This window comes from Phyllopteryx taeniolatus, chromosome 3 (assembly GCF_024500385.1).
Source record: "Phyllopteryx taeniolatus isolate TA_2022b chromosome 3, UOR_Ptae_1.2, whole genome shotgun sequence".
Classification (NCBI taxonomy): Eukaryota; Metazoa; Chordata; class Actinopteri; order Syngnathiformes; family Syngnathidae; genus Phyllopteryx; species Phyllopteryx taeniolatus.
This window is the reverse complement of record NC_084504.1, coordinates 9,381,092-9,406,146: the sequence shown is the minus strand read 5'-3', so window position 1 is coordinate 9,406,146 and position 25,055 is coordinate 9,381,092. Positions and strand designations below refer to the sequence as shown.

Here is a 25,055-nt window from a genome sequence, read left to right as displayed (position 1 = left end):
GGAGGATTTTGTCGTTACAGGTGGTGATTGGCTCAGATGGATAAATATTTTATATCGAGCTACACTAGATGGCGTACAAGTTCCAGAGGTTGTTAGCAATGAGGTGTAATGGCTAAGTTAAGCGCCGGTTTTAGCGCGCTAGTATATTTTGTTACATAAAAAATGCACAAATTATAGCGAGCGGCTTGGTAGGACTCTCAGCCTGGTATAACAAGCATCTTGACGACTGAGAATTGCAGCAATGCAAACTTACTAAAAATTACGTTGAAGTTATTCAAAATAACATACTACATTTTGTCACCATCCAACAAAAAACTTGCATTGGCAAGTTTTGACTGTGACCATTCGCAACTTGGCCACAAACTTATGAACTTAGTAAGACGTACGTAAACGTAACAATTTACGTTGCGAGCAATATTTTATTTCATAGATGATGTAGAATTAGCGTCAATGAAACTTCGCCAGGATCAATCCAATTATCCAAAGTTTAGGTCCAACTAAACCTGTTCCTGGTCTTTGATTGTTGTCAATCAAGCGGTTATCAAAATGCAGAATGATTGACAATGACCATGCCAACCAAATGCTTTCCTGGCTCAAATGGTCCGGGCTACATTCATCCCCCCCCCCCCCCCGAAATACTCTTACTGTTGACCTATAAGGTTCATTACAATCAAAGCAGTCACCGCCAAGCTTGCAATAATAGTAATTAAAAAGAAAAATGTACATGAAGTGCTTTTTCTACAATCCCAAGAGGAGGCGCAAGTGAGTCAACTCAGTGGGAAGACAAGCACGGAAAATATAAAGCCAAAGAATCTCCCGAGCTGTTGTCCTTGTGGCAGAGACTCCTTAAGACTTGCCTGTGCTGGCCACAAATGGCACCGAACCAAACAAGTCCTCGGTCGGGAGGGACTTGGCGGAAGCGGGTGGGAGTCGGTCGCCTTCCACGCTAGCCGTTCTCTCCACAGGCTTTTCTGCATGGAGTCACAGGGAAAATAAACATTGTTACCTTACTGAGCAGCTTGATAGACTCTTGGTCTGGTATATTAAGCAGCATGATAGGTCTATAAGACTGGTATATCGAGCTGCTTGGTATAGCAAGCTGCTTGTCATGACTTTCAGCCTGGAATATTGAGCTGCTTGATAGGACTCTCAGGCTGGTGTATCGAGCAGCCTGGTATATCAAGCAGCTTGATAGGACCCGGAGCATGGTATATCAAACTGTTTTATCGGATCCATAACCTTGACAGGACTCTCAGCCTGATATATTGAGCTGTTTGATAGGACGCAGACCCTTAGTAAGAGTCTCAGCCTGGTATATCGAGGAGTTTCATAGGACTCTCAACCCGGTACATCAAACAGCTTCACAGAACTCTTGGCTCGGTATATCAGGCTGCTAGATAGGACTCTCAGCCTAGTATATTGAGGAGCTTTTAGTGAACAAGTGTTGTGCATTTGAGTAAGGCCCATTAGTGAAGTTTGAGTACAGAGTGTTTGATGTTACATTTGTGCTTTTCATTTTATCGAGCGACCAATCCTTCCTAAAAGGGTAAGCAAAGAAAGCGTCACTTACTTGCTCTGAGCATGTCAAACTCTCGGTCGATCAGCTCCTCCTCGGTCAGCTTCGAGAAGTTGTCCTCGCCAAACGGGTTCCAGCGCGACATGTCCGGGGGGTGGCTGATGCTCTGGGAGGGAGGGGTGCCGCCGTCCGAGGCCAGCATGGGCGTCCTTCACAGGGGAGACCGGGTGGACCATTACAGTGACTTACTTACTTACTAACATTTCTAAATTTTTTTCCTCCCCTAATATTTTGGATTGTTTAGTACTTTGATGTCTTTCGTTTTTTTGTATATTTCTGCTTGATATTTATCTTTCCTAGTGTGAGTCAATTTTTCTAATATTTTATATTTGTTACAAATATTTTTGTCAAAATGTTTGTATATTTTTTACTGTTTTGTAACATTTTTCTTGTAGGATATTTGTATAATGTAATGTATAATTTTGCATTTCAATTTTTTTAATTTATTGAACTACCAAAACTCAAACTTAAAAGAACAACCAGAAAATAAATTTGTAATTGAATAAAATAATAAAGAAAAATACATACATTCATGGCTAAAAACATGCCAATGCTTTTAGCCATAACATTAACAGCTTAAAGCATGCTCAGTAAGGCCAGAATAGTGGCGTACCTTCGGCTACCGTCTCTGGTCTAACCCGAATGTGTGCCTGTTCATCCAGTCAGGTGGTGCTGAGCGTGGTTTCTCCTTGCGTTATCACAACATCCTGTCTTGGACGCCTTATTGGGATTCCCACATAGTTTCCAGGCAGGGCACGCCCTGTTCCAGTCTTACTGGCTCCAGGACACACGTCGCCACATTATGATTGGCTGTTGTATCCCTGTAGAAAACAGCCTAATGCTTCCGGACGGGTAAAGATGTGACTTAAGTGTGGTGGCATTAATGTTTCCAACTAATACTAACCTTAACCCATCCTAAACTGCCTTAAGCCCCAAACATAACCATAACAAACTTACTTGGTTTGATTTCGTACAAATGTGATACATGTTTGGGATGGTCATCTCGTTACATCTGCGTAGCCTGCCCTTCCCGCGACGCAGGAGCCAATTATGTTACAGTGGGGCGTGTCCTGCATAGAAACTATCTGGGAATCCTAATAACACATCTTGGACAGGATGTTTCGGTGATGAAAGAATTTCAGACAGACACTGAAAATGCTGTGGCCGAGTGGGCCGGTGCTTATATGCAAGTGGTGGCCTGACACAGACACGTAGTGGCTCCGGGCCACCATTAATGTCAGACCCTGCTGTGATAAGAGTTTTTCCCGTATAGCCCAGCCCTATTTGTGCACTGTTGGAATGTCAAAACGAAATGAATATTTTTATTTTGTAATTGATTTATTCTTTGAAGCATTAATACTAATTTATGAACTTGCATTGCTTTCACCCATAAATCCAATTTTACTAATAATTGACGTAATTTCTTTCAGCTTTTCAGTTTTTGGCCTTGGTTTCCTCATTTTTGGATTTTGGTCTTGGGACATTACGAAAATATTCCACAAACTATGATCCCTTAAACACTTTAATAGTGTTTCATAAATAAAAAAAAAAAAGAGATACCATTTTACTTTTTTCCAATAGTCTTTTTGTACTTTTTCCTAATATTTGTATTTTTCTTGTTTGATATTTGGATATGTTTGTTCTAATTTTATTATTATTTGTTTTCTAATGTTGTTGGATTTTTTTTCCATAATATTTTTTTATTTGTTTTTCCAGCATTTGTGTATTTTTGTGTAGTCCAACATGTTCAGCACTCTTGCTGTGCTATTGTACCTAATATTTTGACTTATGCCACTCGCATTAGCCAATCTCTAACATTTTTCAAATTGGCAATGATATTTTCTAACTTTGTGAAGGCATTACCTGGGATTGGAGTAGGATGTCTCTGCAGGCGAGGGCGCACCCATGTGGGCTGTCCCTGCGGTGGGCGTGGTCACATTGTAGGAGCCCAGAGGTACCTGGAACTCCACAGGGGAGGACATGTATGTGGGTTGATGATGTTGTTGCTGCTGCTGTTGCTGAACAAAAGCCTGTTGGTACTGCTGCAGCTGTGGAGAGTGGGGGTGGGGTATGTGGGGGAAGAGAAAAAGGGATGGTGGCAATGATTTGATGGGTCACGGTGATGAGCGACAAGATGGCGGAATGCTGTTAGAGACCAGTTCTGGATTTGGGAAGCTGGATGTGCAAGGGACGGGGGTGGCGAAGGGGCCAAAGTCAAACAAAGTCAGCTCACATTTTTTTTTTGGGTTCATTCAAAATCCCAACCCCCCCGCCAATATACTTTACATTTGTCAGCTAATATTAACAAGGCATTACACGATCAGAATTTTTCCCATCACCGATTAGCGAGTTAAAATAAACCAATAACCAATCACCAATCTTATCACAAGATGGAGCAATATATCTATTTAAATAACTTCTTCATTTACTGTATATACAATGGAACATTGGTTACGAACTTAATTCGTTCTGTGAACCCGTTTGTAAACCAAAAATGTTTGTAAACCAAATAATGTTTCCCATTAAAATGAATGAAATCCAAATCAATCCATTCCAACCCCAAAACTAAGTTATACTTACCTTTTTTTAAATTAGTGTGGTAAAAAATAAATATAGCGCAATATACACACTAAATAAACATAACTGCTCATTGCCCATTAACGTTAACTAAAGAGGGGAAAGAGGAGGAGTACAACAGCTTATTGAAAAGCCTTCTTTCATCAGAGTTGTCTTGTTCAGAAAAAGAAATTCAGAAGGTGGGATGTCACAGTCATTAAAAAAAAATAATTGCTCTGTTGGCCAATTTGCTGCACATTTCTTTTGATCATTTAAATTTTGTATTGCCTCGCTCATACTATCAGCAAGCGTGTTCTCATTTTTTGTTAGTCAAATAGAGAACAAAAAACAACAATAACAAATATACAGTGGCCTACCTTAATTCAGAGATGCAAACCACCAAAGGCATGAAAAAGGTGACAAAAAAAAAAGTTGGGGAAAATGTAAATAAAAACTGGATGCAATGATTTGCAAATGCTTTTCAACCTATATTAAACTGAATACACTCCTAAGACAAGATATTTAATGTTCGAACTGATGAATGTTATTGTTTTTTTTTGGTGCAAATATTCTCTCATTTTGAATTTTATGCCTGCAAAATGTTCAAAAAAAAACTGCGACCAGGGCAACAAAAGACTGGGAAAGTTGAGGAATGAAAATGGGGGTGGGGGAACAAAGCAAAAAACTGTTTGGAACATTCCACAGTAGGGCTGCCACAAATGATTATTTTGATAGTTGACTAGTCACCAATTATTTTTGTGTTTAGTTGACTAATCAGGTCACATCAGTGGCATCTGGCCAAAACCTCCTATGTCCAAATTTGGTCAAGCCCATATTTTCTTCAAGTCTTGACAATGGCTCAACGTACATGTTTGCTTGGTTTCCGCCCGACGCCAGCGATATGTAAATTGCAGCTAATCACACCAGCTGCTCTCATACAACCATCATTAGCTTCCAGCTTGAAGTGTGTAAGGAATGTACAAAAGATAATTTGTCATTTGTTATTTATCCAGATAGAACACTAAGAACAGTTTATTTACAGTGTTGATCTGGTAATGGTACATTCAACTTTTACTAAACTTTGCAGCTTGTACCAGCATTGCAGACATGGTTTTATATGATAGTGCAAATTAAAATGAAGGCAATACTCTGCGTTTAACATTTTTAGCTGTAAATGTTGATTGTACTTTAAAATGGAACCAAAAACTATGCACAATCATGTACAATCACAACAAGGGAACTACAAATAACCTTGCTCAAGATTCTTCTCTGCTCTTTTTTTCCAGATGTTTTGTATTAACAGCACATTCTTTGACATTGACAAACAATAAATCTCATGTAAGTCGTTTGAAAAATGAGCAAGTTCTGATTAATTTTCAATGCACATACAATGCCTTTGGTGGGAACGTTGCCCCGCCAAAATGCCCGCCACATAGGCATGTTGCAAAGACAACCTGCTACAGCGTATTGATTTTCTATTCATATTTGTCGTTACATTATACCAAACACATAACCTGTGTGCTAAGGCTAATGAAACCATCATCGTTAGCCTTAAGATAATAACGTTTACAGCTTTAAGCAAGTAGCTCACTGCTGTTCGCTGTGGGTTGTCGGTAATATTAGCAGCTAACTAGCCAGATAGCTTCCTTCTTCGCCAGAAAAGGAATCGGCCACAACGCGCTTCATTTTTAGATGGTCGTGTATCGCTGTCGTCCTGCCATAAAAGGCACTTTCTGTCTTGCAGGTTTTGCATTACAATTTTGTGAATTGCTCAAACTTTGAGGCTCTGTAACGTTGCTAACGCTGTTTAGGCGTGGTTCTTCTGGGTACATCACGCGGGTCCGTCACGGGGGGACCCGGATTACGATAATATTAGCAACTAGCCAAACATCTTACTGAGAGGACTGTCGTCTTTACCTCTTCATTAGAAATTGAGTCAGCCACAACATACTTCCTTTTCAAATGCTCGTGCACCACTATCGTGCTGCCATAAAAGGCACGTTGTGTCTCGCAGGTTTTGCATCCCTTTTGCGGAATTGCGGGCTCAGTGGCTAATGCCGACTAGCCGTGGTTCTTCCAGGTATTTCATGCAGGTATGTCATGGGCAGACCCGGATGATCACTACTGCACATGTGCGTCAAGCCAGAAGGCAAACAAATGAAAAGCGCGAGCATTCATGCTCCTTTTGAGAGAAAAACAAAGCTTACAAAAAATAAAGTACGTCAACTATGAAATTGATTGTAGACGATTTTGATCGTCGACATAGTCGTGACTAGCTGACTAATCTTGGCAGCCCTATTCCACAGGTGAACAGGTTAATTGGAAACAGGTTAGTCCTGATTGGGTATAAAAGGAGCATTTCCGAAAGGCTCAGCTGTTCTACAAGGATGGGTTGAGGTTCACCACTTTGTGAACAAACAGTTTAAGAGCAACATTTCCCAACGTACAATTGAATTTGGGTATTTCCTCATCTATGGTCCATAATATCATGAAAAGATATTCTGAAAAGATATTCTCAGAGAATCTGGAGAAATCGCTGCACATAAGCGGGAAGGCAGAAAACCAAGCTTGAATGTCCTTGACCTTCAATCCCTCACGCGGCACTGCATTAAAAACTAGCATCATTGTGAAAAGGATATTGCCATGCGGGCTCAGGAACACTTCAGTTGTCAGTCAGTTTGTCTCGACATCTACAAATGGAAGTTGAAACTCTACCATGCAAAGCGAAAGCCTTATATCAACACCCCGAAAAGCTGCTGGCTTCTCTAGGCCAGAGCTCATCTGAGATGGACTGATGCAAAGTGGAAAAGTGTGCTGTAGTCTGACAAGTCCACATTTCAATTTGTTTTTGGAAATCTTGGACTTTGTGTCCTCTGGGCCAAAGAGGAAAAGGACCATCGGATTGTTATCACCGCAAAGTTCAAAAGTCAGCATCTGTTATGGTCTTACCGATTGCATGGATAACTTGGCAGCACTAATGATGAAAGCAACATATGCTGCCATCCAAGCAACGCCATTTTCAGGGACATCCCTGTTTATTTCAGCAGGACAATGTCAAGCCACATTTTGCACGTGTTATAACAGCGTGGCTTCGTAGTAAAAGAGTACAAATACTAGACTACCCATCTATGATTCTAAATGTGTGGCGCATTATGTAGCGCAAAATACAACAACTGAGACCCCGGACTATTGAGCTACTGACGTTTTCTGTCAAGCTAGAATGGGAAAGAATTCTACTTAACAAAGCTCAACAATTAGCGTCCTCAGTTCTCAAACGCTTGCTGAGTGTTGTTAAAAGGAAAGGCGATGTAACACAGTGGTAAACATGCCCCTGTCCCAGCTTTTTGGAACTTGTTGCAGGCATAAAGTTAAAAATGAATGAATATTTACAAAAAACTATACATTTGATCAGTTTGAACATTAAATACCTCGTCTTCGGAGTGAATTTAACTGAATAAAGGTTGAAAAGGATCTGCAAATCATTGTATTCTATTCATATTTACATTTTGCACAATGTTGCAACTTCAAGAATTGGGGTTTGTAATAGCTGTTCATTTGTAATAATAAAATTTTAGCTAATATCTTTTGTATTTTCTTTAATATTTTTGCACATTATTTTTCAAATATTTACATATTTCTTTTCAAATATTCTATATTATTTTCCATTTTTGTCCTCTAGTATTTTTATTTTCGTCTAAAAGTTTTTGTACAGAATTTTTCCTTTTCTTCTAATATTAGTCTTTATTGTGATATTTGTATGTAGTCTTAATTTTTGTAAAATTCCATGTCATTCACTTATATTTCTCTAATGTCCTTCTTATATTTGTATTTTTCTTATTATTTTCTTTGTATTTATTTTCCAATTTTGGTCGTAACATTTGTGTATTTTGTATATTTTATAGTATGTATTTTTGTAATACTAAATTTATCCCAACAGATTGTTTTCCAGTGTTTGTGCATTTTGTAGTTTGTATTTTAGTAATACTACATTTATCACAACATTTTTTTTCCAGTAATTCTCTTCATTATTAATGTAATAATATGCAATATTTTCGACCATTTTTGCTGGAATATTTTTGTACTTTTCCTCTCTTAGTTTTGTGAAAGTATTTCTTCCTAATTTTGGATGCAATATTTGAGCATTTCTTTCCTATTATGTTTGCATTTTTTTCCTACAACATCTTCATGTACTTTTGTCATGCTACCTTAGTATTTTTCTTTTCATAGTTTTGTCCAATATTTTTGTATTATTTATAAATTATTTTGTAATATTCTGTATTATATTGTAATATCTTTGTTGGAACATTTTTGTAGAATTCCTTATTTACATTACCGTAATATCTCGTGTATTATGCGCACCCCCAAAGTTGACCTCAAAATTCTGGAAAACCCTTCTACCGATGATACATTTTTACAATGCATGATTTTGCTTCTACTCATATGATCAAAACGAAGTATTATCTGTATTTTGTTAGTTTCTTTCCAATAATTATTCTGAAGTTAAGCGCTTTATTTGAACACGTACTCCTTTTTTTAATTTGCTTGCTCTTATTTTGAAATTCACAGCCCTACTTTTATTTAGTAAATTAGAAAACACACAGTTCTGCTCATATGTTTGATTACACAGGCCGAATTTGTAAGATGGGTACAATTCTTTAAAGAAAACATGAAGGACCAAGCGAAACACATTTTAATGGGATTCAAATTAAACGGTCAAGCATTTCAGAAAAGCATTATCATTAAACAAAACATAACCAAAAAAGAAATTAATTATGGGTGTTTTTCAGTCATATAAAAAATAAAAATATTTCACATTCTGCCAGGATATGTAAACTTATGAGTACAACTGTACATATATGCATTCATACGTTTCCCCTGGTCATATTGTAATTAAAGTGTAGGCTACACTTTTTTTTATTTTTATAACCACCAGGTGGCGGTGGCATTTTGGAATGAAAGTGTACACTATTTCATAACCACTAGATGGCGGCATACATTTATAAAATGTGAAATTTTTTTTCATTTGCCCCTATACGTATGTATAATGCGCACTATTGACTTTTGACAATTATTGGGGGGGGGAGAGAAATGCGCATTATACACGAGAATTTACAGTATTATCTGTATTTTGTTAGTTTTTTCAAATAATTATTCTGAAGTTAAGCACTTTATTTGAACACGTAATCCTTTTTTTATTTTTATTTACTTGCTCTTATTTAGAAATTCACAGCCCTACTTTTATTTAGTAAATTAGAAAACACACAGTTGTGCCCATATGTTTGATTACCCAGGCAAAATTTTAAGATGGGTACAATTCTTTAAAAGAAAACATGAAGGACCAGGCGAAACACATTTAATTTTATTTTAATGGGATTTGAATTAAACGGTCAAGCATTTCAGAAAAGCATTATAATTAATCATCATCATTGCCCCTATACCTATGTATAATGTGTACTATTGACTTTTGACAATTTATTGGGGGGAAAAAATGCACATTACACACGAGAAATTACGGTATATTAAATTATTATATATTTTCGTAATTCTTATTTTTTCAAAAACTAAATTTTTTTCTAATATTTGTTAGTCGCACGAAAGCAAAAGAAAGTCACGTCGCTGGTGTTTGGAGAATAAAGGCCGTGCTTTGTGCGAACTTGCTTCATATGTCGGTGCTGCACCCAGAGGGAAAACGCTGGCTTTTCACTCTTTGTTCAATCCCATCGTCGCCTCGTCGTGCCAGATTGCCGCCTGCCAGAAACAGATGGGGGACGCTGGCAGGGAACGGAACTAAAGATTGCCGCCAGTCAACACTTAAGTAGTCTGCTAGCGATGCACAGTTGACTGTTTGTGCTGCACGTGTAGGAAGACAGAGAGCGTGTAGCTATGCAACATGGTGATTTCATTTACACGCCATAGGGCTGCACCACTTTTATTTTTTTATAAAGTGTATTTTTCATCAAGTATTTTAGTTTTTTCCTGTATATTTTGTATTACTTTCAAATATTTTGGGAGTATTATTTCTCTGTTACTCTCATATATTTTTTAATAATTTTCCCAATATTTTTATGCTTTACATATAATTTTTACATACCATTTCCTAATATCTTTGTATTTTCTGTCTATTTAAAAAAAATATATATATGGGGTATCTTTCAATTTTTCTTTGTTGAATACTTATTTAGTTTTGTGTAGTATTTTTGTATTTCCCATTAGTATTTTTATCTTTCTTTTGTAATTGGGATGGTATTTGTGTATTTTTTCACCCCACTATGAACTTGTGTGTTTTGTCATACGTTTTTTTCCACAAATAATGTTGTATTTCACACAGTATGTACTATTTATGTTTTTCCCAATATTGCTGTACCCTTTGTCTGGTATTTTTCTTATTTTGTAAAATTTTGGTAAATGGTTTTGTATATTTTTTGTCTCATATTTGCATATTTTTCATCAGGTTTTTTAAGTTTAATTTGTAATATACTGTTTTATTTCCTGATATTTTGTCATATAATTTATGAATCTTCCCCTAATATGTATTTGTTTATTTTTTGTCTAATACTTTAATATTTTTTCCCCCAATTTTTTTTTTAAATTTAATATTTTTTCATCTTCATCCTAACAACCCTGTATTTTTTGTACTGTTTTAATTTAACATTTGATATTTCTCTATTTATTATTAATATATATATATATATATATATATATATATATATTTTTTTTTTTTTAACAATAATTTCTTTAATATTTTTTCGTACAATATTTGTGAATTTTTGAATGCATCGTCAAATAGTTTTGTGTTCCCTTTGAAAAAATTGTCTTATTTCTTCATATTTTGTCATGGTAATTATCTTTTCCCCTCATATGTATTGGAGTATTTTTTAATCTAATAATTTCCTATTTGATTGAAATGTTTTTGTATTGTTAATTTTTTATTTCCTTACTTTTTATTAGAAATGTTTGTGGTGGTTTCCATTTTTCCTTTAATATTTATGCATTTACCCCCTAATGTTTGCCAGGTTATTTGCCAACTGTCACGTAATTACCTGATGGCTGTGTCAAAGTGCACAGTCATAGACATGTCAATTTACTGGGCACATGCCCTGCAAACTCTGTGTGAAAGGGGCTACTGTGTATTTTGCTGTGAGGAAATGACAAACTCACCATGGCGGCATACTGGGCCTGAGTGGCCTGAGCGACTCTCTGCTGATACATTGGTTGCTGCTGCATCATCATCTGCTGCTGTTGCTGGAGTAAAGCCTGTTGCTGCTGCTGCTGCAGCTGGATGGACTGCTGCACAGCCTGTTGGTACTGAGAGGTTAAAAAAAAAAAAAGATAAAAAAAAAACAAAAAAAAACGAAGCCACAGAGACAGGGTCCACCTTGTGTGTTACCTGGAGGTATTGGAGTTGCTGTGCATTGATGTGTTGCTGCTGCAGTGCTTGTTGTTGTTGATGGTGGTGGTGAAGCTGCTGAAGGCGCAGGTCGCCCGGCTGCAGCTGCTGCAGGACTCTGTGCTGCTGACTGCCAGGCTGCGGCTGCACAGAAGGCTGTGCTGAACCAGGTGTGGGAGCTGGCCACACAAATTAGACTATTAGCTACAGAATACTTATTCTGTGAGTACAGTATTTTCACGACCATAAGGAGCACTTAAAAGTCTTAAATTTTCTCCAAAATGGTGGACGGGGCGCCTTATAATGCGGCGTGCCTTGTGTGTGCACCGAGTTCCAAAATCTGTAAATGTTGTTGTGCGCCCCGCTTGACTGACTGGGAGCATTTCCTGCCGACACACTGCTTATATAGAGGAAAGGCAGACGTGACTGAGGACAGCATGCAGACGTTAAAGGGGGAAGGGTGCGCATGAAAGAAGACGCTAAAGTCACTCCCCCAGTAGGTATCCATGGTTCGCAAGTGGAGGAAGCAGGAAAACGAGCTTCGCCACGTCAAGAAGACGAAGCTGAGTTTCCGCGGAAACAAGGTGAGGTGGCCCGAGTTGGAAGACCAACTCGAGCAATGGATTAATGAGCAAAGAACAGCCATAAATACAGTATTAAATACTTCAATAAAGTACAACCAAACTCAGTTTTGCTCCCGCTGCCTTTTTATAAACATTGTTTTAGCGTTAATGCATGCTACCATATGTTTTAAGCTAGCATGTTTTACCATGCCTGCGCCCAATAATACGGTGCGCCTTGTGTGTGTGTGTTAAATACAGAATTAGACCCTGTAACTGAGACTGCACCTTTTAATACGGTGCGCCTTATAGTTGCGAAAATACGGTATTTTAGTATTTTTTGACAATCATTTTTGTAATTTATTATTTTTAACCTAATATTTATGTATTTTATTTTTTGTGGCATATTTGGTATTTCAAATAGGTGTATTTTCATATAATACATTCATGGTTTTTGTCAATGTTTTACATTTTTTCAATATTTTTGTATTTTCATCGAATAATTTTCAACTTTTTTCCTTGCATTTTTGTCTTTGTTCTAAAGTTTCTGTATTTTATTTCAACAGAATTTTTGTACTTTACACTAAATACTACTTTTACTAGTATTTTATTATATTTTCCACTTTTTTGTGTAATATGTTTTATGTATGATACTTTTGTGTTTTTGCCAAAATATTTTCTAGTACTTTCTAATGGATCTATTTTTTTCCCAGTAATTTTGTATTTTATAACTAATAGTTACTACTTTCAATATTTACTTTATTATCCATCCATCCACTTTCTGTACCGCTTCATCCTCACAAGGGTCGCGGCCGTGCTGGAGCCAATCCCAGCTATCTTCGGGCGAGAGGCGGGGTACACCCTGAAATGGTCACCAGTCAATCGCAGGGCACATATAAACAAAACAACCAGTCGCGCACACATTCACACCTACGGGCAACTGAGAGTCATCAATCAACCTACTATGCATGTTTTTGTGATGTGGGAGGAAACTGGAGTGCCCGGAGTAAACCCACGCAGGCACGGGGAGAACATGCAAACTCCACACAAGCATAGACTTTTATAATTTACATAGTTAACCCCACCAAACTTCAGTTGTACAGCCGGGTTCACGACCCTTGTCCTGCATGCTTCTTCTCCTGTCCTTGTCTGTTCCGCCATAATAGGGATACAGATCTTCCATTCTGCTTGACCTAACAGCCCAACAGGACAAAAAATAAAATAAAATCGAGGCCAGGATCTGAACCCCTCAGACCTGTGAGGCAGATGTGCTAACCAGTCATTCACCATGCCGCCCATTTTATCGTGTCACGCATGCACACACACAAGCACAGAGTTATATAAGCACTTATACTACTAAAAATACCCCCAAAAGTTATATAGTTTAATACACACACACACACACACACACACACACACAAACGATTGTTCTTCGTTGGTGGTCAGTGGATCAGGAATCAGAATCATCTTTATTTGCCAAGTATGTCCAAAACACACAAGGAATTTGTCTCCGGTAGTTGGAGCCGTTCTAGTACAACAGACAGTCAATTTACAGAACACTTTGGAGACATAAAGACATTGACAAAAAACAACAACAAGTCTACTCTAAGTCCTCTAACACTTAGAGCAGTTCGAATGGCTAATATCGCAATAGTCCGGTGCAATGACCATTGTGCAAAGGGCACTGAGACTTCAAGGAGTGTATGCGGTTTAAAGTGACGAGTAGTGCGATAATCTGGGACAATGGTTGTGCAAATGTTACAGATACTCCTCAATCAGTGTGCAAATGGAGCAGATGCTACTCTGGCATGAGTGGCCACTATATACAAATAGTGCAGCACGGCGAGACAACTACAGTGAGTGCACGAGTAATACATAATTGGCCCCCACAGAAATGTGACAACGAATCGAAACAATGCATTACTGATATAACTTATATAACATGACATTGCACGTGTGTCAAATTAAATGTTAATCGCACGCTACACCATTTTAAATTTGTTTTAGGCATCCTAAATATTATTATTGCAATATTTCCATGACTTATCCAAAAGTTTGTAGAACATTTTATTTTTCAATAACTTTTCAAGGACATGGAAAATGGATTTTCTACTTCCATAACTTTTCCAGGTTTTTCATGACTGTGCGAACACCGATATTTTTAGTAATATTTTAACCATGTTAATCATGATTTATGCTATTTCTAATATTTTCTGATATTTTTTCCCAATATTTTTAATATACATAATGATTGGCCCTCATTTACTAACCGTGCGTATGCATAGATTTGACGTTTGACACACAAATCTGTGATTTATCAATATGTTCATATTTGTTTTTGTCTGTACTCTGTGAACAAATTTAGAACCTCACCAGACGACGAGAGACGAGAACTAACATTGAGCCTCATCGGTGGGTAGGGAAAGGAATCAGCGTTTTATAGCGTTCGGAATAGACAATCGTTTGGAATCAAAATAAAGAACCGGAACCCCTCAAATTCAAACGATATCCAACCCTAATGATAACACGATCGAGAGCTAAAAGGTTGGTAACGCTTGAGCCACGGTAAGTAAAAACAAAAAATAAATAAAAAAATAAAAATTAAAAATATTTTGCGTGGGTTTTCTCCGGGCACTCCGGTTTCCTCCCACATCCCCAAAACATGCATGGTAGGTTAATTGACAACTAAATGGCCTGTAGGTGTGAATGTTTGTTCCTTTATATGTGCCCTGCGATTGGCTGGCAACCAGTTCAGGGTGTACCCCGCCTCCTGCCCGATGATAGCTGGGATAGGCTCCAGCACCCCCGCGACCCTAGTGAGGAGAAGTTGCTCAGAAAATGGATGGATGGATGCACCGAAATAAATGACCTTAAAACAGTTACAAAAAATTTAATGCAAGTGTATTGTGCTTAAAAGTTAAATACAACTATACTTTTAAAATATTCTTAAAAAGTTGAAGACATTTTAAGATGATGTAGAGTTTGAACCTTTAATTCAGCGATTCTTGCATGCCAAGTGGTAGTGGAAAACCCTCCCTTTTTCTTGCTGGCTAAGTCCTTCTCAATAGGTTTTAGTAGTTTCTGTGAGTTTTCCCACAGGTTTTTGTGAAAAAAGATAGCATCAAATCATGTTACCGTGCATTTCGATCCCCATCCATTCAATGTTTACATTTGTATAATGTACCTTCGAAGCGCTATTATTGCTGCAGCAACAATCATTCCATGCTCACAATAACAAAACTGTCCATTGAGAAATTGTCTGTTCAATAATTTAACAGTATTTATTGTTATATTTTTTCATTAATAACATTAGAAATTGGATACTGCCTGCTAACAGTGATTTGTTTGTTTGAGTCAAAAAATTCAAGCGAAGTCAAACGCAGGAACACTTTTCCTCCACTTGATGATTTCTTTTTATGAAAAGCCTCTGTTGCTATTTCTAATATTTTCTGATATTTTTTCCTAATATTTTATCTGAATATTTTTAATATACATAATATTAGTGGGCCTCATTTACTAACCGTGCGTATGCACAGATTTGACGTTTGACACACAAATCTGGGATGATAGCTGTATTTATTATATTTTTTCATAAATAACATTAGAAATTGCATACTGCCTAATAACAGTGATTTGTTTGTTTGAGTCCAAAAATTCAAGCGAAGTCAAACGCAGGAACACTCTTAAAGGCATGGGAATCCTTAGTTTCTTTTCCTCCACTTGATTTATTTTTATGAAAAGCCTTAGTAATAGGTTTTAAATTGAAAAGTGGACATTTGAAGAGAGTGAAGTATGTCAGATGTATTATTGCATTGATATCTGTATTATCTGTATATCTGCATTTCAGCAATAATGTTATGGTATGTAGCATCATAACTGGAGAATGATAATGTTTACAATTCAAGTCAGTGTGTTTATTTTGAATCCTGTGCCTCCCAAAATACTCAGGACTTCAAACTAGTGTTATATTTTTCTACGTTTGCTGCACTGTTGAGTGAAAAGGTGTTCTTATATACACTATATGTATTTTATATGCTTTGTATTCTCATACCATGTTGGGGTTAGTGTTTTAATTATTGACTATGAGGAGTGTTGTTAACAAAATAACTGGCTATTTAAAAAAGGTTTAAAAACATACAAAAATTGTGATATCATCGAGATTGGACAACATTAATTAATCCTGACCTCTTTTTTTTTTTTTTGCCAGATCGAACAGCCCTACAACAAACACACAAAACAGGTTTGACAGGACAATCTAAAAACATTTAGATAATCTCATAATACAACAATTACCAGTATTACTAAGCAAAATTCAAACTCTTTAAAACCAAATTAATTGAAACATCAACAGCCTGATGTTTCAGCCTCTAACATGCTTGAAAGTCCTTTAAAAGTGTTTAATGATGACAAATTAAACAGAAGCACAAGTCCCAGGGAGTATGATCCCATGAAGGCTGTAATATGCTGGGGCACAAGGACTGTGGCAGGAGCAGGAGTCCAGACTTTACAGATGTTAAATAAAAATGTTTTGCCTTATTGCTGTTGTTTAATGTTGCTGTGACTTCTCTCAGTTTGCATCCAACACAATACTATATGATAGAAATATGGGGAAAATTAGGGCTGCACACATACTGTATACACATATTGCACATGCCATTATCACAGTGGCAATATTTTTTCGATGAGGCCTATTGTGTTTTTATCCTTGTATAATAATATCCCCCCCCGATAGACAGAAAAACACGACAGTAGGGTGCCAAGTGATGGCAAAGACAAGACCTCATGATTGTACCATAAACGTGGAGAGATGAGAGATTAAAAAAAAAAAAAAAAGTAAATATCAATTAAATGTAAATTTGATATATCTCTGTACGGGCTGCTCTTCTCAATATGCCAAAATAAGTCAACAACGGAGAACTGAACGACGTAAACAATGTAATGTACCCTTTAACACCAGCAGGTGCCACTAATCTGCGTTCTTTCACGGTTTTGTTCGTATTTGAGATCGTAACATTATTGACGCACCTTTCTGACCATTGCTGACAGGTGCAGAAGGCACCATGGTCATCTTGACAGGCGTGACAGTGGCAAGCGGCAAGACGTTACTGTTCGCTGCCTTAGGCCTCTGTCGGGGGGCAATGGAGGTCTCCGTCGGGCCCACACAGTCTCGTATTCTGTTAAAAAAATAAATAAAATGATCAAATGTGATTGCTATGATTTTAAATGATATAACCAGGGTATCTGCAGGTTTAAGGAAGCCCAAACAAAAATCACAAAGACCACTTTAATCAAACTTAATCATGGGCTATGTTTTATCTAATTTTCCTCACGGGATGAATTAAGTATCTGCCAACCTATCCAAGATTCTGTAATAATAATTTTAATATATGTTAAATGAGCACATGGAACATGTTTCATTATTCGTGTATTTCTCATCTAATATTTTTCCAGTCCCTCCCAAATTTTTGTAATGTTTGTGTTTTTAAATATACATTTACTATATTTTATTTCTAGTTTTCTTCAGCATTTATGTATTTTTTCCCAGAATGTGTATTTTTTCATCTAATAATTTTCTTGGGTTTATTTTTTTATTTTGCATTTTTTCTTTATACTTGGGTGTTTTATATCCATTTTTCCTTATTACAATAATTGTAAATTTTTGTCTCATAAAAAAACATTTTTCTAGTATTTTTATTTTTTCACCTCATTTGTTCATCTTTTGTTTTATATTTTTCAAATTTTTAACTAATGTTTGTATATTTTTTTTAATAGTTGTGTATTTTTTGGTCTGTTTTTCCAATACCCATATTTTTCCATCTAATATTTTTCAACCTTTTATTGCATGTGTATTTTTTGTAAGATATTTTTTAATTTTCCCTCAGTCTTTGTATATTTTTTGTTGAATACTTTTCCCTGTTTTTTTTTAAAGATGTGTATTATTTCGTCCAATAGTTGTCTATTTTTGTCTTACATTTTCTTTTATTACATAATTGTGTATTTTCTGTAAAAATGTTTCCTTCCATCTATTTGTCTATTTAAAAAAAAAAATTGTCTTAATATAAGTGCAATTTCTAAAATTCTTTGAAATTTTTCTCTGTGTAGTTTTTCTTAATAGATTTGTAGTTGTCTCTAATTGAGTATTTTATGTGTAATAGTTTTTACAAAAAAATAAAAAGTACCTTGCTTTCGTCATACTCTTTTTAGCGGCTACCTCGCTGGCCGTCAGAGGTTCTGGTAACGATGTGGGGATGGGAAAACTCTGGACAGAAAATAATTCTGTCACCGTGCAAAAATTAAAAAAATGTAAAGTCTGTGCTTTACTTACAAAGATATTTGGCACAGGACAGTCTCTTCCGGCAAACTTAAAGGCAAAATAGGACACTTGGTAGATGTCTGGTCTCTTTTCCTGATCTGGTTCGAGCATATATCCTGTATAAAAAGCATTTATAATATTGAAGAACTGTGGGATGCGCTTCTCCACTAGGCCACTTGCTGGAGCCATTGTTTCACTACAATAAGGAGAAGTGAGACTGTGGAAAACAAGCAAGCAGACAGTCCTGACTGGTTTAAACAGGCTCAACTTGTGTACAGATTACGTGTCGCAACAATCACACACACTCACACATACAAAATAAGGCTGAGTGTGCAGATTAGCTCATGAAAACAGAGTCAGCCCACATTCAGTCATTGGCCAAATGTTTGCGAGTGAATATTAAAGGACTTACGGATTAAGCAGTGCAACTTGAGTGAGAACTTGGAGTTGTCAGGAACGATAAAGGTTCCGTCGCATATGGCAACTTGACTCTCCCCAAATGGAAGCGTAAAGAAACACAGCTTGTACAACAAGCATCCCAGCGCCTGCAGAGACAAACATTTGATGGTTATACACTGTTTTTTATGTTGAGCTGACATGACAACAAAAATAAGACAATATATTTGGTCTGGACACCTGTAAACTGACAAATTGTCATGAAAATACCTGCTTCAAACCAAAATGCCAGACTTTTCTTTTTCGGCATGGCTTCTTGAGACTTTTTTTCTACTCATGATGGACACATGCTTACCAAATTTCATGTTGCTACATGAAATGGGCTTTGGGGGCTGAGTTTTTAAAAACTTTGGAGCAGGGCTCCACACTAACGTTTGCACTGGTAGCACTGGTGTGACCAACTTTTTCAGATGATCGCATCAGCACATAATTTGGTCGCACCCTTTTTTGGGGGAGGTACAGCATGACTAAGCATATTATATTAACCAAATTGGTCGCATATACAACCTTTTTTTTCCAGCATGTGTGATTAAACATTTCATTTGTCCTGGATGTGTGTGTGTGTGTGTGTGTGCGTCGTGAAAAAGTATTGGCCCCCCCCCTCTCAAATTCTTATATTTTTGCATAGTTTCCCCACTTTGTTTAACAACATCAAACAAATGTAAATATCAGACAAATATGACCCAAGTGAACTTAAAATGCTGTTTTTCGTGGTTATTTCATTTATTAAGGAAAAAAAATATTCTAAGTTTCCTGGCCCTGTGTGGAAAAAGTAAGGGGCCCCTAACTGGCTGGGCCATCCTGAGCAGCAACAACTGAAATTAAACGTTTTCTGTAACTAGCAATGAGTCTTTCACATCTCTGTGGAGATATTTTGGCCACTCTTCTAAGCAGAATTGTTTTAATTCAGCAAAAATGTATGTTTTTTTTTAACATGAACGGCCTTTTTAAGGTCATGCAATTGCATTCGAATCGGATTAAAGTCTGGACTTTGACTAGGCCACTCCAAAACCTTAATTTAGTTTTTTTTTAAGCCATTCAGAAGTTGACTTGCTAGTGTGTTTTGGATTGTTATCCTGCTGCAACACCCTGGTGCGCTTTAGCTTGAGGTCACAAACTGATGGCTGAACTTTCTCCTTCAGGATTTTCTGTTAAAAAGCAGAATTCATGGTTCCATCAATCACAACAAGTTGTCCAGGTCCTGAAGAAGAAAAGCAGCCCAAGACCATCACACTACCAACACCAGCTCGCTCCAATCTTCACTCAGATCTTCAATAGATCTCTGGAACTGTGCGAAGTTCCATCCTGTTTCAAACGCTCCACCATCATTCCAGTCCCCAAGAAACCTGCAATCTCGGGTCTGAATGACTACAGGCCTGTCGCTTTGACATCTGTGGTTAGGAAGTCCTTTGAACGTCTCGTGCTGGACCACCTCAAGAGTGTCACTGGTCCCCTGCTGGACCCCCTGCAGTTTGCCTACCAAGCAAACAGGTCTGCGGATGATGCAGTCAACATGGGACTGCACTTCATCCTAGAACACCTCGACAGTGCAGGGACCTACGCGAGGATCCTGTTCGTGGACTTCAGCTCAGCGTTCAACACCATCATGCCTGATCTCCTTTCATCCAAGCTTCTCCAGCTCAGCGTCTCACCTGCCATCTGCCAGTGGATTTACAGCTTTCTGACGGGCAGGGCACAGCAGGTCAGGCTGGGGGAGGCCACCTCATCCACACGCAGCATCAGCACTGGGGCGCCCCAAGGTTGTGTCCTCTCTCCGATGCTCTTCTCTCTCTACACGAACGACTGCACCTCAGCGAACCCAACTGTCAAACTCCTGAAGTTTGCAGATGACACCACTGTCATCGGCCTCATCAAGGATGGTGACGAGTCTGCATATCGACAGGAAGTGGAGCGGCTGGAGTGTGGTGCGGCCGACACAACCTGGAGCTGAACACGCTCAAGACTGTAGAGATGATTGTGGACTTCAGGAGGCATCCTTCGCCACAGCTGCCCCTCACGTTGTCCAGCCGCCTTGTGTCAACCGTCGAGACCTTCAAATTCCTGGGAATTACAATCTCTCAGGACCTGAAGTGGGCGACTAACATCAACTCCGTCCTCAAAAAGGCCCAGCAGAGGATGTACTTCCTGCGGCTTCTGAGAAAGCACGGCCTGCCACCGGAGCTGCTGAGACAGTTCTACACAGCGGTAGTCGAATCAGTCCTGTGTTCTTCCATCACAGTCTGGTTTGGTGCTGCTACAAAAAAGGACAAACTCCGACTGCAACGGACAATCAAAACTGCTGAAAGGATTGTCTGTACCCCCCTACCCACCATTGAGGACTTGCACGCTGCCAGAACTAAGACAAGGGCGTGCAAAATCCTCTCGGACTCTCCGCACCCCGGTCACCAGCTCTTCCTGCTCCTTCCCTCAGGTAGGCGCTACCGATCAATGCAAACTAGAACTAGTAGACATTCCAACAGCTTCTTCCCTCTTGCGATCAACTTCTTAAACACCTAACCTATAATTCCATTACAATAAACTGGCAAATTTTTTTTGACTTGAGTTCGTTGTCACATTTCTGTGGGGCCAATTATGTACTACTCGTGCACTCACTGTCGTTGTCTCGCCATGCTGGACTATTTGCATATACTGGCCACTCATGCCACAGTAGCATCTGCTCCATTTGCACACTGATTGAGGAGTATCTGTAACATTTGCACAACCAACATTGTCCCAGATTATCGCACTACTCGTCACTTTAAACCGCATACACTCCTTGAAGTCTCAGCGCCCCTTGCACAATGGTCATTGCACCAGTCTATTGCAATATTAGTTATTCCAACTGCTCTAAGTGCTAGAGGACTCTGCATCTTTTCGCACAATTGTTTTTTGTCAATGTCTCTGTCTCCAAAGTGTTCTGTAAATTGACTGTCTGTTGTACTAGAGCGGCTCCAACTACCGGAGACAAATTCATTGTGTGTTTTGGACATACTTGGCAAATAAAGATGATTCTGATTCTGACCATGTTTGACTGTTCGTATGATGTTCTTTTTCTGAAATGCTGTGCAACATTTATGCCAGACGTAATGAGACACACACCTTCCAGAAAGCTCAACTTTCTCATCAGTCCATATAATATTCTCCCAAAAGTCATTTTCTTTTGCAAAAGTACAATGAGCCTTTAGGTTCTTTTTGGTCAGCATTGGTTTTCACCTTGGAACTCTGCCATGGATGCCATTTTTGCCCACTCTCTTCCTTATTGTTGGGTCATGAACAGTGAAAAATTCGACAATTCCGCCATTTTGAGTAACGAGGAAAGTAATGCGTTACTTTCCCTGGGAGAGTAATCAGACTACAGTTACTTTTTCAAACCAGCAATAGTTAACATTTGAGTTATCAATGTCTCTCAGTAAGTACTGATTTGTGGCTGGTGGTTACTCAAAAGATTGCAGTTCAGCCATTCAATATTCATTTTAACCGTTGACACAGACCAATGATTTCTCAATAAGCAGAAGAAAGCGATTGGGAGGTGATTGTTGATTCTACAGTGCACAGTGATGGTGCAGTACCATAAAAATGCAAAGAAATGCACAATTTCACTAATCGCCACACTATTTTTATTTTCCTTTGTAAAAAGTGTATTTGATTGCTGTTACTTTTTTATTTACACATTAAGAATACAGTTTTAGTGTCGTGTTAAGCGCACAATGCATTGTGGGTTAATTATTCATATCGAAATGTGTGGTCATAAATTGTCATACAATAAAGACTTACAATACTTATCTTAAAAAATATTTATAATGAAAAGTAAGAACTTTCAACATCATTGTAGTCCGGACAGTGAGCTGGTTTGACGCGGTACACGGCTGACGTCATGTAAGTAAGTGCTTCTCCCCCCGTCAATCACCCACAGCTTTGCTAGTTAGTTAGTTAACAGTTGCGTAATCTTGTCACCTTTTCTCGCTCTTCGGATCAAAATTACAATGGTCGGAGCAATGGTGTGTGTGTTTGTATGCCCCCAATATCAAACCGCCACTCACTTTCACGTTTACGTGGACGCACAAATGCACGCACACACACACAGTTGCCTTCATGGACCACAATCGGCATCCATCTATCAGTTGAGATTAGATTTACGGAGAATGGTGTGCTTACATTTAGGTACTTACTGTACCTGTGTTTCCATGTCAAGACTGCACTAAGTTGCTGATTCAATGTGGCTTCAACTACACAAATATTAAGTTATTGGTTCATATTGGGCGGCACGGTGGCCGACTGGTTAGAGCGTCAGCCTCACAGTTCTGAGGAACCGGGTTCAATCCCCGGCCCCGCCTGTGTGCAGTTTGCATGTTCTCCCCGTGCCTGCGTGGGTTTTCTCCGGGCACTCCGGTTTCCTCCCACATCCCAAAAACAAACATTAATTGGAGATTCTAAATTGCCCGTAGGCATGACTGTGAGTGTGAATGGTTGTTTGTTTCTATGTGCCCTGCGATTGGCTGGCAACCAGTTCAGGGTGTACCCCGCCTCCTGCCCGATGACAGCTGGGATAGGCTCCAGCACGCCCGCGACGCTAGTGAGGAGAAGCGGCTCAGAAAATGGATGGATGGATGGTTCATATTGATGACATCATTCTGTAATTTGTGTGCCGTACATTGCCAAGTAATGGGTACATTTAAGCTAATGCTTTTTTTGTACTGCGGATAAGTGATATTCCTGCACATTTCGCAGTTGCCGAAAGTAACTAAAAAGTTATTTTCTAACAGTTACTTTTGAAATCAAGTAATCAGTAAAGTAACTAAGTTACTTTTTCAAGGAAAGTGTGGCAACACTGGGCATGAACACTAACCTTAACTGAGGCAAGGGAGGCCTGCAGTTCTTTAGAAGTTGTCCTGAGTTGCTTTGTGCCCTCCTGGTTGAGTCATTGCTGTTCTCTTGGGGTAATCTTTTTAGGCCAGCTACTCCTGGGAAGGTTCATCACTGTTCCATGTTTTCTCCATGTGAGGATAATGGCTCTCCCTATGGTTCGCTGGAACTTTAGAACTGGCTTTTGTAACCCTTTCCAGACAGATAGATGGCAATTACTTTATTTCTCAACTGTTCTGGAATTTCTTTGGATCGTGTCATTCTGTTGCAGCTTTTTTAGATCTTTTGTCTGAGTTGATTTTGTGGGGACTGATTCTGTCTAAATGATTTCTTGGTTGAATAGGTTCTGGAGGTAATAACGCTTTGGTGTGATCAGTGAAAATTAACCAAAAATTGTGATGAGAAACAATTTATGATTTAACAAGTGGGCTAATTACTTTAATTTCTAATTTCATTTTTTTTGTTTCCTTATTAAATAAAATCACCATTTAAAAACAGCCTTTCAAGTTCACTTGGGTTACATTTGTCTGATATTTACATTTGTTTCATGATCTGCCAACCTATAGGCATTCACTTCCAGAACACTTTGGCCACATTTGTCTGAATTTCCATATTACCGCGGGACAGTTAGTGCAGTTTATTATGTAATTGGATATATTATCTAATCTTATCTTAATATAATAAATATTTATTATTAATAATTCTATATTTTAAAGGCGTCATGGTCGGCGACTGGTTAGCACATCCGCCTCACAGTTCTGAGGACCCGGTTTCAAATTCGGTTTCGCCTGTGCGGAGTTTGCATGTTCTCCCCGTGCCTGCGTGGGTTTACTCTGGGTACTCCGGTTTCCTTCGTCATCCCAAAAACATGCATGGTAGGTTAATTGAAGACTAAATTGTTCGTAGGTGTGAATGTGAGTGTGAATGGTTGTTTGTTTATTCAGTATGTGCCCTGCGATTGGCTGGCGACCAGTTCAGGGTGTACCGTTCCTCTCACCTGAGGATAGCTGGGATAGGCTCCAGCAAGCCCGCGACCCTAGTGAGAAGAAGCGGGACAGAAAATGGATGGATGCATGTACTTTTAACCTGTCCCTGTTCTCAGATGACATCTCCAGTGACATTAATTAATTTCCGGTTCAGCGGATGTCTTGTGATGCTGTGAATTATTTTACATTTATATCTCCAGATGCGTATTAATTGGCTTGTTATTTTGCTGTTAAAACTTGGTTACCGGGGGTGATGTAATAAAAACTAAAATAATTATTATATTAAAAAAATATTGATGCCATAATTTATTAATTACGATTATAGATTGATTAATAGATTAAATATAATGATGTGCTA

General features: G+C 38.3%; 1 protein-coding gene across 2 annotated transcripts in view; it reads right to left on the bottom strand.

Moving 5' to 3' along the window:
• The window catches only part of bmp2k (BMP2 inducible kinase), a 70,364-nt gene that overhangs the window by 7,701 nt on the left and 37,608 nt on the right, over nucleotides 1-25,055 (bottom strand). The window contains exons 7-15 of one of the 2 annotated variants that reach the window (XM_061766876.1): nucleotides 18,805-18,937; nucleotides 18,405-18,508; nucleotides 18,259-18,338; nucleotides 17,105-17,253; nucleotides 11,520-11,698; nucleotides 11,291-11,437; nucleotides 3,440-3,624; nucleotides 1,571-1,725; nucleotides 858-971 (exon numbers count right to left, since the gene is read on the bottom strand). In XM_061766876.1, the coding sequence (XP_061622860.1) occupies nucleotides 858-971; nucleotides 1,571-1,725; nucleotides 3,440-3,624; nucleotides 11,291-11,437; nucleotides 11,520-11,698; nucleotides 17,105-17,253; nucleotides 18,259-18,338; nucleotides 18,405-18,508; nucleotides 18,805-18,937 (1,246 nt within the window). The remainder of the gene's footprint in view (nucleotides 1-857; nucleotides 972-1,570; nucleotides 1,726-3,439; nucleotides 3,625-11,290; nucleotides 11,438-11,519; nucleotides 11,699-17,104; nucleotides 17,254-18,258; nucleotides 18,339-18,404; nucleotides 18,509-18,804; nucleotides 18,938-25,055) is intronic. The other variant, XM_061766877.1, reaches the window with a different exon arrangement.